Source organism: Tauraco erythrolophus, chromosome 12 (assembly GCF_009769465.1).
Source record: "Tauraco erythrolophus isolate bTauEry1 chromosome 12, bTauEry1.pri, whole genome shotgun sequence".
NCBI classification, from domain to species: domain Eukaryota; kingdom Metazoa; phylum Chordata; class Aves; order Musophagiformes; family Musophagidae; genus Tauraco; species Tauraco erythrolophus.
The window spans coordinates 18,020,569-18,033,539 of record NC_141476.1 but is presented as its reverse complement, the minus strand read 5'-3'; the positions used below and the strand labels follow the sequence as shown (position 1 = coordinate 18,033,539).

The following is a 12,971-nucleotide window of genomic DNA, read 5'->3' as shown; positions in this document are numbered from 1 at the left end:
TTCCAACTGAAAAACTAGTCTACTTCTGCTATTCAGAATCCTGTCTTGGGAAGGGAAGGTTTAGAAAACTGTGTGTTTCAACAGACCAGCGAATTAGGAGGGAAACCCAGAAAAGAGGAGATTTCAATCACACAGGAAGTCCTCCTCATCTGACTTACAATGAAAATGGCTTTACTGTGAAAGAGATCAAGCTGCTTGCTCTTGATGGGTCTTTATTCCACGGCTATCAGGCACTTCACGTCTCAAAGTTTGAGCATTAGTTTCTCAGATCCACTCATCTCACTCTGTAGTGAAAGAACTGCTGTAGATCACCAGCCAGATCTCACTTGATGCTGATGGAATTTTTGCCAATTATTTCAGTGGCAAAAACGTTCCAAGTTCTATTTTTTAATGTGAAAGAGACAACTATAGTCCTTAGGTGAAACAGTGCTCTTAGTATATATATTATTTCCACTTTCTAACACATGAATTTACAAGTCATGTTTTGCCTCAACATACCTGAAGCAAATTTTGCAATTATTTAGCCTTTGTGGGCAGGGGAAGATTAGCGTTTCCTTCTTACCATACAAAGTCTTTGCAGACAGAGCAAAACGTAGGTTGTCCAAAGAAGGTAGCAATAAATTCATGATTTTTGATGTAGTGGATTTTGGCTTGCTTGATGGCCCCTCTCCTGTTCATAGTTACTGTCCCCTCGTCTTCCCTCATTGACTGTTTGCAATCTAGAGGGGAGACAAGAAGACATATTTTTAATACTTTAAGGTATTATAAAGATTAACATTTGCTTCTCCAAAATGCTTGGTTTGTTTTTCTGTTTCAGACTTGTGTTTCCATTTATTTTAAACGTGCATTCTGCAGACTTTCAGTCCAAGACATGCATACACTGTTTCCTAAGGCATCTCTGTGTCCTTGCTTGCAAGCACTTCCCTCTCTTTCTCATTCAGGAAAAGCCTTCAGCAAATGAACTGAGAAGAAGTAGTAGGAATGGAGAGCAGTCTTGCTAGAGAAATGACAACCACAGCTGTTTCTTGAAAAAAGATATGCTCCTGTATATTATGCGATTTATGTGCAAGAGAAATAAATATTTTATTGGAAGCAGGAGGGTCTTCTCCTTCATAGAATCATAGAATGGTTAGGGTTGGAAGGGACCTTCAGCAGAAGCCTTTTCATGCTGCTGCTCCGCATGCCCTCCTGAACTAGGACTGGAGCAGAAACGCAAGTGAAGTGCTGCATGGCCTCCTGAGTCACCACCGGACCGTGCTACTGTAACATGGGTTTCTTCCAGCCTCCAGGATCATCAAGCAGTGAGGAAAAATGAGATTTTCAAATAGACATTTCCATTATGCTATTATGCGTAACAACTCTTGATGCTATGTCTGTCAACACAACCCAGTTTCATTCCTCTCCTCTCCCAGCCCTCAAGGGGTTACAGCATACAGTACTATATAATGCTATAGCAATAGTATTACATACTATGTATGCATAATAATGCATCTAATACTATATACATAGTAATTACATATAATATTAGCTAAGAAATAGAATAACAAAAAGCTGATCCATCTCCTAGTCCAACTGGCTCACATAGGTCCTTCATTACAGGTTATAGTTATTTCCACTCATTTTCAAGGAAACTTCTCAGTTTTTCTTACAAAAATGAGTCTCTTATGTTAGAATTTTTCAGCCATGACTCAGACTATATAGTCTTACTTGTACATTTTGAAAATAATAGGAGTTTGTAACAAGGGTAACCCCGTGAAGGTCTATCAAGAGATTGGTTAACTGATAATTTAACCCTAGGACAATTTCTTGCTGTTGAGGATAGTCCGATACAACAGGAAAAAGTAAAGGCTTGAATCAGCAACAAGGAGCTTATTAACTGCTAATGGCATCAGCTCTGGCCAGCAGCTTGTGGGACCCGGTCTGTAAGAAAGGTGGTCAAGGTTCACAGGTTGAAGGTCCTGCAAAGTTTAGGGTTAACAGGAAATTGCCATTTGCAGGGTGGGAGTTTCCACAACAATGGAGTAAGGAAAAAGCCAGAAAAGCACTTTTCTTATTGTCAATACAATTTTTTTTTTCCTCCATTGCATTGCTGCCTTTTATCAGTATCAGTGGGAGCTTTGCTTTTGATACTGATAGGAAAAGATTTGTTTCCTTTGCCAAGTCACACTAACCACAATGCTTGATCCTACTGCAAACTACCTAGGAGCCCTGTTTTTCTTGTTGCTAGTTGTGCTCGGTTTTTGTCATTTTATTAGCTGGCTGCTACCACCGCTATCCCAAAAGACCACTGAACCTGGAATACAATCTATCATTTGATACCATTTTGAGTGTCCTGAACTAACTTAACAGTCACAGCCAACAGCAGCCAGACTGCAGCAGCATGTACTGTCTTAGAAAAGAAAGGAACACGTCAGCTCAGAGATTAAGGAAAGATCAAGCATAGTGGTGAAAAGAAAGATCAAAAAAGGTCCCTGGGTTTTGCCACTAGGTATTAATGCACTTTTCTGAGAAACTGGCCGTATGGTTCAGAGAAAAACCCATCCTGCCTCCCCCTGAAAAGAGCTCACAACATGCACTATGACAACCTGGCACTACATATGCCACCAAGTTACCTCTTCTCCTCCAGGAACAGGATTAATTTCTGTTGTTCAAACAGGCTACTGAGTTCACCCAACAAAACCTCTCATCAGCCGCTGCACTTCAGCTTGTTGAAGTCCGCAAACAGTACTATCTCTTTGTGTAACCCTGCTGAGCAAATACACAGACCTCACCCACTGTTCCTCAAATGCTTGAGGGAAACCACACACTGAAACGTGTATGCAAGGAAAACAACATTGGTACTGTTAGCTGTATGAAAAGGATGTCTTCACAAGGGTGATTTAATCAGTAACAGCAACAAAGCAGAGAAAGGTCTGTTGCTTTATAGCATGTATATCAGAGCAGATAACCTGTGATGGAGCAGATTATGGGACAAAAGGCTCCCTAAACTAACAGGATTCACCAGGTGAACAGGACACTGCTTCTCTTCATGCGGACATATTTGTTGCAATTTAGTGTTGCTGACACTGCGCGCAAAATTCTCTGACAAACTTGATCAGGATATGGGAAAGTGTGGTATTTCCTCCCTGTCGGGAACACTGACATGGAACTTCATAGAAATATATTAGACTGGCATCTATTTTTTGAGAGGGTAATTAATAAGCAAACCACTTAGTCTGTCAAAAAACCCCAACCAAACAAAACCACACAACAAAAAACCCCTCTTTCCTTAAACATACTTCAACTGCAAAGAATCCTTGAGCACAGCAAAACTTCAAAATCTGTATGTGAGAACACATAGTCTTCACAACCAGCTGCCTTAATAAATACCTTTGCCAAAACCAACCAATATATCAAAGTATAGCTGGAAAACATTTTTGTGTGCTTCAGAAGAAGTTGAGAGGTTTGGACAGCAGCTGTAGAAGTGCATCTGAAGCGGAGAGGGCTCTGAAATGACAGTGTAAATAATTTCAATTTCCATGAGCATGTTTAAAAAGTTATCTTTAATGTGTAAATTACCTTTAATGTATATTGCTCCAGAAGTTTTAACAAGTTCAGCCAATCACAGACTTGACTGGGGAATAGAGGCTTTATTTCAAAGGTGCAGAGAGAAATAACAATTACGAGGAAGTAAATTTCCAAGCAACTGTATGGATGTGGGGTGGAGATGGAGGGGAGGGAGACACACAAAGGGAAAGTCTTTTCTTCCCCCTCCACACAAGCCAGGATTTTCACAGGTGGAATGCTTGTCCTGGGCCAGCAAACAGTCAAGAAAGTCATGTTCAAAGCAGCTGAATCAGCAGCTAGAATCCAAGTGACCTCTGCTGCCTGGGAAACAAATTATTTTGGACCCAGCACAGACCATTAAACATAATTTATTTCCTCTGTTGCGAGCCGCGGTTAATATTTATCACTGACACATTGTTCGTGTATTTCAAGGTCCCTTCTCAAAAATCGCGGGTGATCTGACAAAAGCACCCAGAACTCCTCTGTGCTGTATATTTATGAAGGAACCATTAAGCACGCCTGTGAATTCCCAGTGCAGTTCTCCAGAAGTGCTGTAAACATACCACTGTATACACTATTCGCTTGCAGCGCCAGTCCTTCTCAATATTTCACAGTCACTAACATAACATGCAATCCCGAGTCTGGAAAACATTTGCTAAAACAACATTGCTAGGGCTCTGCTGAACTGCAATAAACCTCAAGGTGAGATGTCAAACTCTCTCAATTGAACCTCGAAAGTTCAAGAAAAGAAAACAACTTCCAGAATAACCATAGTAGGTTTTTTAAAAGAAAAAATAGAAAAAATATTTACCATCTTCAGAGTTCATTTTTCATTTTAACTTGCTCATTTCACGGTTCTGTTTATGAACAGAGGAACGATAACAGTGCTACTGTCAGGAACTGAGAACTGGGACTTCGCTTCAAACAGGGTCAGGCGGAACATTTTCTGAGCTAACTAGCTGCTTAAGCTGCCGTTTGCCTGAAACTTTATAATAAATTATAAAACCTACTAGCATCTCTATTCAATGTCCCCTTTTGCTGTTCTACCGCCTTGCACTTGGCTTTGTTTGAAAGTTAAGTACGCCTTCAGGTCAAGAAAAATATTAATCTCTCAGAGCAATCATTAAAAAGGAAAACTTGTTCCTCACAAAGGAGACTTTCTTGCTATGAACTCTCAGAGGAAAACTGCTCTTTAACCTGGCCCTGGAGAGGACTGCTTTACACATCATATGTACAAAAACCAAACACACACACACACCCCCCACCGCCAAACTCACAAATATTTACAGAAATACAAGTTTCCCAAAAGTCTACATTTCTGCAACATGAACTTGCTATACTAAATCATTCTGGGTTTTGTGATCACCACAACATTTCATTTACAGGCAGAGTATTAATATTGCTATATATTTCTCCGTCTCTATCTTTTTTTTTTTTTTAAACCATCACCTCCATTCTCAGTACTTGTGGATTTGAAACTAGTGACACTTGAGCAGCAATACCAATAATTTGCTACTGTACAAGCCAATACTATACGCACATAATCTCAAGTTCCCTGTCTCAGCCCCAAGCTTTAGCACAAGTGGTCAAAATCAGGGTTATAAACTCTTAGGAGCACCTTTGTAAAAACGTGTGTCTATACATGTAATAGCATATGCATTTCTATGTAAGAAAAACAAATATGTTATCCCGACTTCTACGGGACATGGGCTTCTTCCCTTCTTCTCTAAATGAATGAATGAAGCCCTGCCTCAGCCACGGACCCAGCACCTACTTACTGTTTCGACTGACAGCAGAGCACTGCAGTGGACTGCTCTGCACCTACTTTTAGCACGTCTCTACTGAGTCTTCCATAGGCATTAATGAAGTCAACGGTCTTTTTGAAAAGTGCTAAAACAAAACACCAGAGTTTTAACAAGCTCTGCCTTTCAATCCAGGAGAAAAAAAATCCCACTTCCACACTACAGCCTTTGTAGCGCTCGCACCATCTGCGGAGCTGCTGTGCTAACACGTTCTGTGCTCAGATGCAGAGGACTATTTTTTTTAAATTCCAGTAAGTGCTTTGGTTAACACTTCTGCACAGATACCTGATATCTCATTTGTTGTGGTAAAACAGGGAATAAACTGGAAAACGTGTTTTCTCTGTTTTCTTTTTTAAATTACAAAGGTACAGTAAACCCAACCTTTAAAAACACAGGTTCCAAGTCGAATTTCTTGTGAACATATAAACTGTATCAAATTTTCTCAGCTCTACACAACATGTTAGTTACCCTACCAAACAAATACACTGCCAACTTTGTGATTATGAAATCACTACATCTGCAAATGTTTGATTTTCTTCAAGAAAATTAAGCGGGAAAATGTCTTTATTAAATTCATGCAATCATATTTCTAGATGGAGAGTAAAGCAGATGCTAGGTGCCACTGAATAACTTCCACATCTGCCAAATTTCTAGAAATAATATTTTCTCAGTTAAATGACTAAATCATAAAAACTCCCCTGTTTACAATTGTAAGGCCCAGTTCTGGCTTTTCAGCCCTCATCATTATTATTTGCTAATAACATGACAATCCTTCCCCGAAACACCTCATCCATAGAGAAACTTGTTTGAAATCTTAATTTAGACCCACACAACATGCAGACTGTGATAAAAAATCTGTTATTTACCCTATTATTTTTCACATATGCCTCGGAAAAATTCCACTATCTCATGCTTCCCCAACACTCATCTCAACACACAGAGACAAAATCATATTCAATATATATGCAGCGCTCTGGTTCATGTTCTTCTCCCAGAAGTCAGATACCTGAGATAGCAAAAGTTCACATGCAAATTACTCACCTTTTGATACATCTAAGAGCATTTTAAGGAAAAAATTCACTAACCCTTTCTCCAGGAAGCTGCAGCCAGCAAAACAGCAATGCAGAATTCAAAACCAAGACACAAACATACTTTCCAAAGCCTCTAAAGCTGCTAACATCGCACAAGACACTCAGCAGTACAGCAGCCACCTCTGTGATCCTGGGTTTTCTTACTCGATAAGGTCATTAACCACATTTGAATAAACAAAGATCAAGCAAAGCATTAAACGTATTGCAACTCCCACCTATTAAAACTAAAGCTGCTTTTCTGAATTCTAACCTGATTTCATTACTACAACGAAAGAAGGAGGGGCAGAAAGAAAACACTCTTCTGAAATGAAAATAGGTGTCAACACCCTGTTCTCATGTTTCACACTTTAGAAGAAAAACCTCTAATTTCCAGCATAAACTTATTTTCAAATCACAGGACACAAGACAAAAGAGCTTTGACAGCTTTAAGCCAGGGCTCTACAATCCCTGTTTCACAGGGTCTAGAAAGTAAAAAAAATCCTGTAAGACTGCAAAAACTTTTCACATGTAGCCCTAAATTAACTGCCCAGGCTGCAATCTGCAAAAAGAATATTCAAATGAAATGTCTCAGTGAAGCCTACCATGGAGCAAATTTTAATAGCAGTTTATTCCATGAAAACTTTTCTGATAATAAATCTGATAATGGAGCAACAACATGCTTACTTCTCAATACTGCTGCCTGCCATCGAAGCAGAGAAAAGCAGTTTTCTCTAAAGATGGCAGAAAGTTTGCTAAGTAGAAGGAAGAGTTGAAAAACAACAGCTTTAGTACGTAAAACATGCCAAAGAAAAAATTAGTCACTTTTGCAAAGTGCTTGGAGATTTTCAAACAAATAGTAGCACCTGTAACTCAAAGATACCAACGGTAGCAATACCTGCAAATAGAGTAGGGAACAACTGAAATACCAGTTTCAGAATGAGTGGTTTTTAATATTTTAGAAACACAGCTACCCTACAGATCTGTATGGATAGGCACATCAGAGAGAAAACAAAATGGTATGTGCATGGGAAGGAGGAATGTGAACTGGCTCTGAGCTTTCAACTATTAACTATGGGTTTTGGCAATGTTAAGAATGGAAGTTAATACAAACATCCTTGTAATGCACTAACAAACTTCTCTGCTTTAACTCTGGTAACTGCTAATTTCACTAGAGAAAACATTTACAGCAGTGCAATGATGAGCCAAAATCATTCAACATTTGCCTATTTAGCAATATACAGACAGTGACACGAGGGAGTCTATAGTTTTGAGGAGGATTAGTGTGTTACAATGTAATGATGTTTGATGTGAACACTGCAAGTATCAGATTGAGTGACTTTCCTTCACAAAATGCAGATGTATAAATATCTTGAGTTTCCACTGCCTCTGAGGTTTGGTTACCAAAAAGGTATTGGTAATTTTCTACGAAGCAGAAGGTAAATCGGACATTGTTGCAAAGTAGGTCTAATGAGCATTAACATGGGAATCTTAACTTGCCAATTAAAGTATGTTGGTACGACTTAATGCTCTGTTTGTATTTAGGCTTCATCCACTACCATCTGCAATCCCTAATAAAGGCAATGAAAAGAATTGCAAGAACATTGTATCTATTTTTAAATGTTTCTGATCAATAACTAAGTACAATTATTTCAGTGCTTAGAGAACACAAATATATTACCTTCTGACTAACACCAAATTATGGAAGGTTTTCACTTATGCCATTCTCCACTGTTCCTTGTGTCTGTGTAGAGAGGAGGCAATATGCTTCAGCCTCATCAAATAAGCAACTGAGAACTTTGAAGTTGGTTTTGTACAGTTTTGGTTGAGAAACTTTTCAGTTTCCTGAACAAATGGATTTCTTTATGTCTCATTAAATAAATAAATTCTCATACCCCTGCCCCATGAAACTGCCTTGCACAGGAAAGCTGCGACGAAGACCAAGACAAAGTTTTTTAATATAATGGCTCACACAGTTTTAAATGCAAACCAGAATATTACTGGTGCATAAACGGAGAGCTTTTGATACTCAGAGAAATGCTTACTTATAGGCTCTTCAGAATCACATAATTTTTTGAAATTTTGTTTCAAAGAGCTAACTTCTCATAAAGGATAGCAAAATAACAAAGATATAGGCTGTTTTTTGCCATTGCAAAGACGAAATGTCAACTCTGAAATGTCACCTACTGCATATCACACTCCATCTTTAGTAGCTTTTCTAGTAACTGCTACACAGATTGCACATATGGCAAAAAAACGTATGGTACCTTCACAATTAACTTGTTCTATGACAGCAGAACTACGGTCCCTCTATTTATCTGGGGGGAAGAAAAAACCATCAATGGCTTAAAACTCACTGCTTACTCTTTCCATTTATTATTTACAAACACATAGTATTAAACCACGTAAGACCGACAGGCTAATACGGCAGACCAGTTCAACACCCAAGAAATAACTGGTTTGTGACTTCTAGCATGGGAAAGTTTTAACCACTCGCTAAGCAAGTTGTGAGGTTTACATAATTTCCTTTAGGAAAGAATTCCAGAGATACACAAATCCCTGCCAAAATATTTGGTTTTATTACTGTACTTAAAGTTCCATCTCTCCTAATAAACTATCTTCTCTTACCTGTTAGTTTCTTCTCCAAATAGTGTGTGTAGATTTCTAACATACACAAGTTGTTCACTTTTTAAACTGATATGGCAGAACATGGACTAGATTTGCATTTTAACACTTAACCATTCACTCACTGCTACAATCAGTTTCCCTGATTAGTCAATATGACATCTGAATACCAGGAAACTCAGACTCAGTTCTCCAATCCACCAAAAAAAAAAGTTTCCCACATAAGCTAGAACAAGAGATTTACCTTCGTTGCACCTAAAATAGAACTGATAATATCTTTTCTATCATATCAAAAGATGAGGACAGACATACTAAAGACCCAAAAGTGGCTAAATGGAACAGCAATACAGGGCACAAAGGCATTTAGAAATGAACAAATGCAGCCATGACTCTGCATAACAAAAAACCCTACAAAACAAATTAATAAAATCAGAAAATTCTACTCAGTACACCAGGCGTGGGTTTTTTTTTTTTTTGTGAGCTACATCCTGTGTTCTCCAAAGGGAATGTGAAAAAAAGTTTTATTTTTACATAACTGACTGAAAATAAGCAGTTGATGTTACCTGCATCTTCCAAAAAATACTGCACAGCCATCAGCACCTTCCCCTGAGGTTGTAGGTCAAGCTGTGGAAAGAAAGATCCCAACAGTGAAGTATGTGGTTGACTGAAACTCTCAGGAATTTAAACAGCTCTTTCTAGGGAATCAAAGTATAATATTCAATAACAATTGGATTACAACCTTCTTCCCTATCTCTCTGCTGAAGCTAAACCAGGGGCTTTTATTCCATTGCTCTTTACTAGTGTGCTGCATTGCTTTGATGTCTACCCAAAAGTTCAGCACAGTCAAAGTTCACATTGTTTTTGCATGTTCCTTTCCTGTTTCTGCAAAGATGTTTGTTGACTTCTGTTTTTACTATCAGTAAACTCGATTTGCGCAGGAACTCAGTTTTATAGGAAAAAGTCTGTACAAGCCTTTATATGCTATTGAGAGTACAAACCATAGAGACATCAAATACTGTTGCCTTTAATCAGAAAAACAGTGGTATCACCAAAATTTATTTTACTTTCCCCTACAAACCATTACATATAGTTTCTGTGGCAAATTCTACAGACCAGCAAAAACAAATGCCTTTTAAGCCAGTAGCTGAGGTCAGCTCCAGCGCTCAGAAAGTAAGAGTCTGATTTGGTCTTCAGTTCAGCACAGAACAGAGTATCCCTGGGTTAACAGTAAATACAACTTGGGAGGGGAAAAAAAAAACAGAAAACTTCAATTACATGAGATACACCTGTGAACATATCCCTACAAATCCCATTATCCTACTGGGATAACAACTAAATTTTCATCTTTAAGGCAGTGTCTGACACTCAAAACATTTGCCCAACAAAGCTTACAGAAGGCAAAGATCTCAGTTACAGCTACTACTGGCAGCCTGTCTCTCCACACACAAAAATAACTGTATATGCTACTGTAAGTGAACTGATGTCTCCTTGCTGGGCACGACCGTCTGCCCAAGCCATGACTGAGGTCATACTACATAAACATCATTGGTATTACAATGTACCTGTTCCATGGATAATAAGCAGAGGACTTCAGACCATTGAATTGGCTAAAACTAATCACTAAAACTAAAACTGATCACTATTAGTCTTAATTACTCTTCTGAATCATAGACTGGTTTGGGTTGGAAGGGACCTAAACATCATCTAGTTCCAACCTCTCTGCCATGGGAAGGGACATCTTCCATTAGAATATTAGAATAAAACAGAATATTAGAATAGAATAATTGCTCTTGTCTCAGAATTCAAGTTAAGGCATGGAAAAAAAAGCGTATGACTTCAGAATGTAGCAGGTGAATATAGTCCCAGTGAGATCCTACTGAGCTAGCAAAATCTCTAAGACCCTTCAATATCAAGCACCCCTTTAAGAAAGGTTTTTTATGAAATCTGCTTGGTGAGATAGTTAGATTTGTGCATACTCAGAGCAAAATCCTGCCATTTATAGCAAAAATGGACTTGAGATATAATAGGAGTTTTTTTTTAAAACGTATTCTCATACTAAACTAAGCAACAACTGGCTGCTTGCTCCTCTTCATATCCAGCCTTCAGGAAAAGCATCCATATATCCAGAAGACAGTTCATGTATCCATCCCCTACCAAGGAAGGGCCAGCATTTCCAGTCGTGTGAGAAATGAGATGTCATCAAATTGGACATAACCAGGAACTATCTGTTACTACCTGCTCATCCTGCTTTAGCCCTCCCAATGAAAAGGTCTTCTCCTGTAGGGTTCATGTTCTGGGCAAGCTCAGCAACACTCCAGTCAAGAGAGCTTTGAATACAAGACTATGGAAGAGATTTTAAGGAGACTCACTCACATTTAGCAAATATTTCCTTAGCATTAACTGTACTCCAGATGCAGAGGTGGGCAGTTCCTATATTAGCAAATACATGTAGTCTCTGGGCAAGCTTTACACGCAACTGGATGATGGGCAAGACTATTTGTAGCACCTGTCACCCTAGCTAGACAGCTCTCAATCAAATTATAGGATATCCTGGTACTCCTCTCTCAATCTTATTTCTGCATTTGGGGAAATATTGAATATTCAAGACACTAATTGGAGTTGCTTCAAGATTTTATAGAAATCTCTGGGACAAGAATGCCTCATCACATTCTCATGACTCTTTTTGTTGGACCAGGATCTCAGCAACTTCAGTTGGGTATGAAAGTTGAGAAAGCAGCTACAGAATAGGATTTTTATAAAGATGACATAATTAAATCCTTAATTCATAAAGAATTTTTTGCAACCCATCAACTAAATGAATGAAACAACATGTTCAGCATTTCAGATTTCTGGGCTCAGGGCTTTGATCCTCTCTGCCTCTGTCACTTTCCCCTCTTTCTAGAGGTATGAAATAGAAAATATTTTCTATTTTCAATTTTCTATTTATTTGAGGTTTACAGTGCTAATTGAAATTAATTCACATACAATTATTTAAAAGTTGTTGTTTGGGTTTATGTAGTTTGACAACTAATAATAACTACTGGCATTTAAACTAAATGTATATTTCTAAATTTAAAACTATGTTACACCTTAAATTTACGTCCTCTGTCACATTTTTGAGATAAATACTCAGAACTGTACTCGGTATGATACAGGAGCAAACGACACTCTGCAAGATGCCATACCCCTTGACTTCAGGTACAAACAATTGTTTGGGACACAGAGGCAAGAAAAGATACCAGGATTAAAAAAATGGGGATTAAAGGATCCCCATTATAGCAGCATCAAGCCAACTAAAATTTATTGTAAAAATAAATAAAATTAGAAATTCTAAGTGGAAATGCCCTGGAATAAGCTTCACCTTTGTTTTTCTCTGGATAAATTAAAATGATCAGATCCAATTTAAGTGTCTATTATTTGCTATAAAAACTGCTAGGCTTCATAAAATAGGCACTCAATGGGATATTTGCCATTATTTCAAACACTAATGCCATGGATTCTAGTGTCAATTTCTTGAACTTCGATTGTATGTTATCAGCTTCAAAAATGCTGCTAAAATAATTGCCTTACAAAGGTCTGCCACACATGCCAAAGGGATCGAACACTTAAGAGTTTAAAAGGCATAAGGCATCCGTTCAGCTTGAAAGAAGCATAACCAGGTCAGCAAGTTTAAGGAATTAATCTTCTTCCTTACCCAGAATTCTGCTTTGCCATTGCCTTTCTTGCACCGCTCCGCCAGGACTGACACACCTACAGTTACTTCAGATAATGGCTCCTCTGCTGCTTTCATGAGAACAATCTGAATTACCCGTCCTTCGTAAATGTGGGCGTCAAAAGTTGATTTCCATTCTGGATACATGGTAGGTTTCTTCTGAACCAGAGTTTTTCCTCTCTCTGAAATCCACAAAAAAGGTCAGAAATTGTAAAGTAA

General features: G+C 38.3%; 1 protein-coding gene across 1 annotated transcript in view; it reads right to left on the bottom strand.

Moving 5' to 3' along the window:
• The window catches only part of PRKCD (protein kinase C delta), a 29,666-nt gene that overhangs the window by 12,724 nt on the left and 3,971 nt on the right, over positions 1-12,971 (bottom strand). Inside the window, 3 exon segments of the mRNA XM_086619007.1 lie at positions 563-719; positions 9,604-9,664; positions 12,735-12,934. Of these exon segments, the coding sequence (XP_086475133.1) occupies positions 563-719; positions 9,604-9,664; positions 12,735-12,934 (418 nt within the window).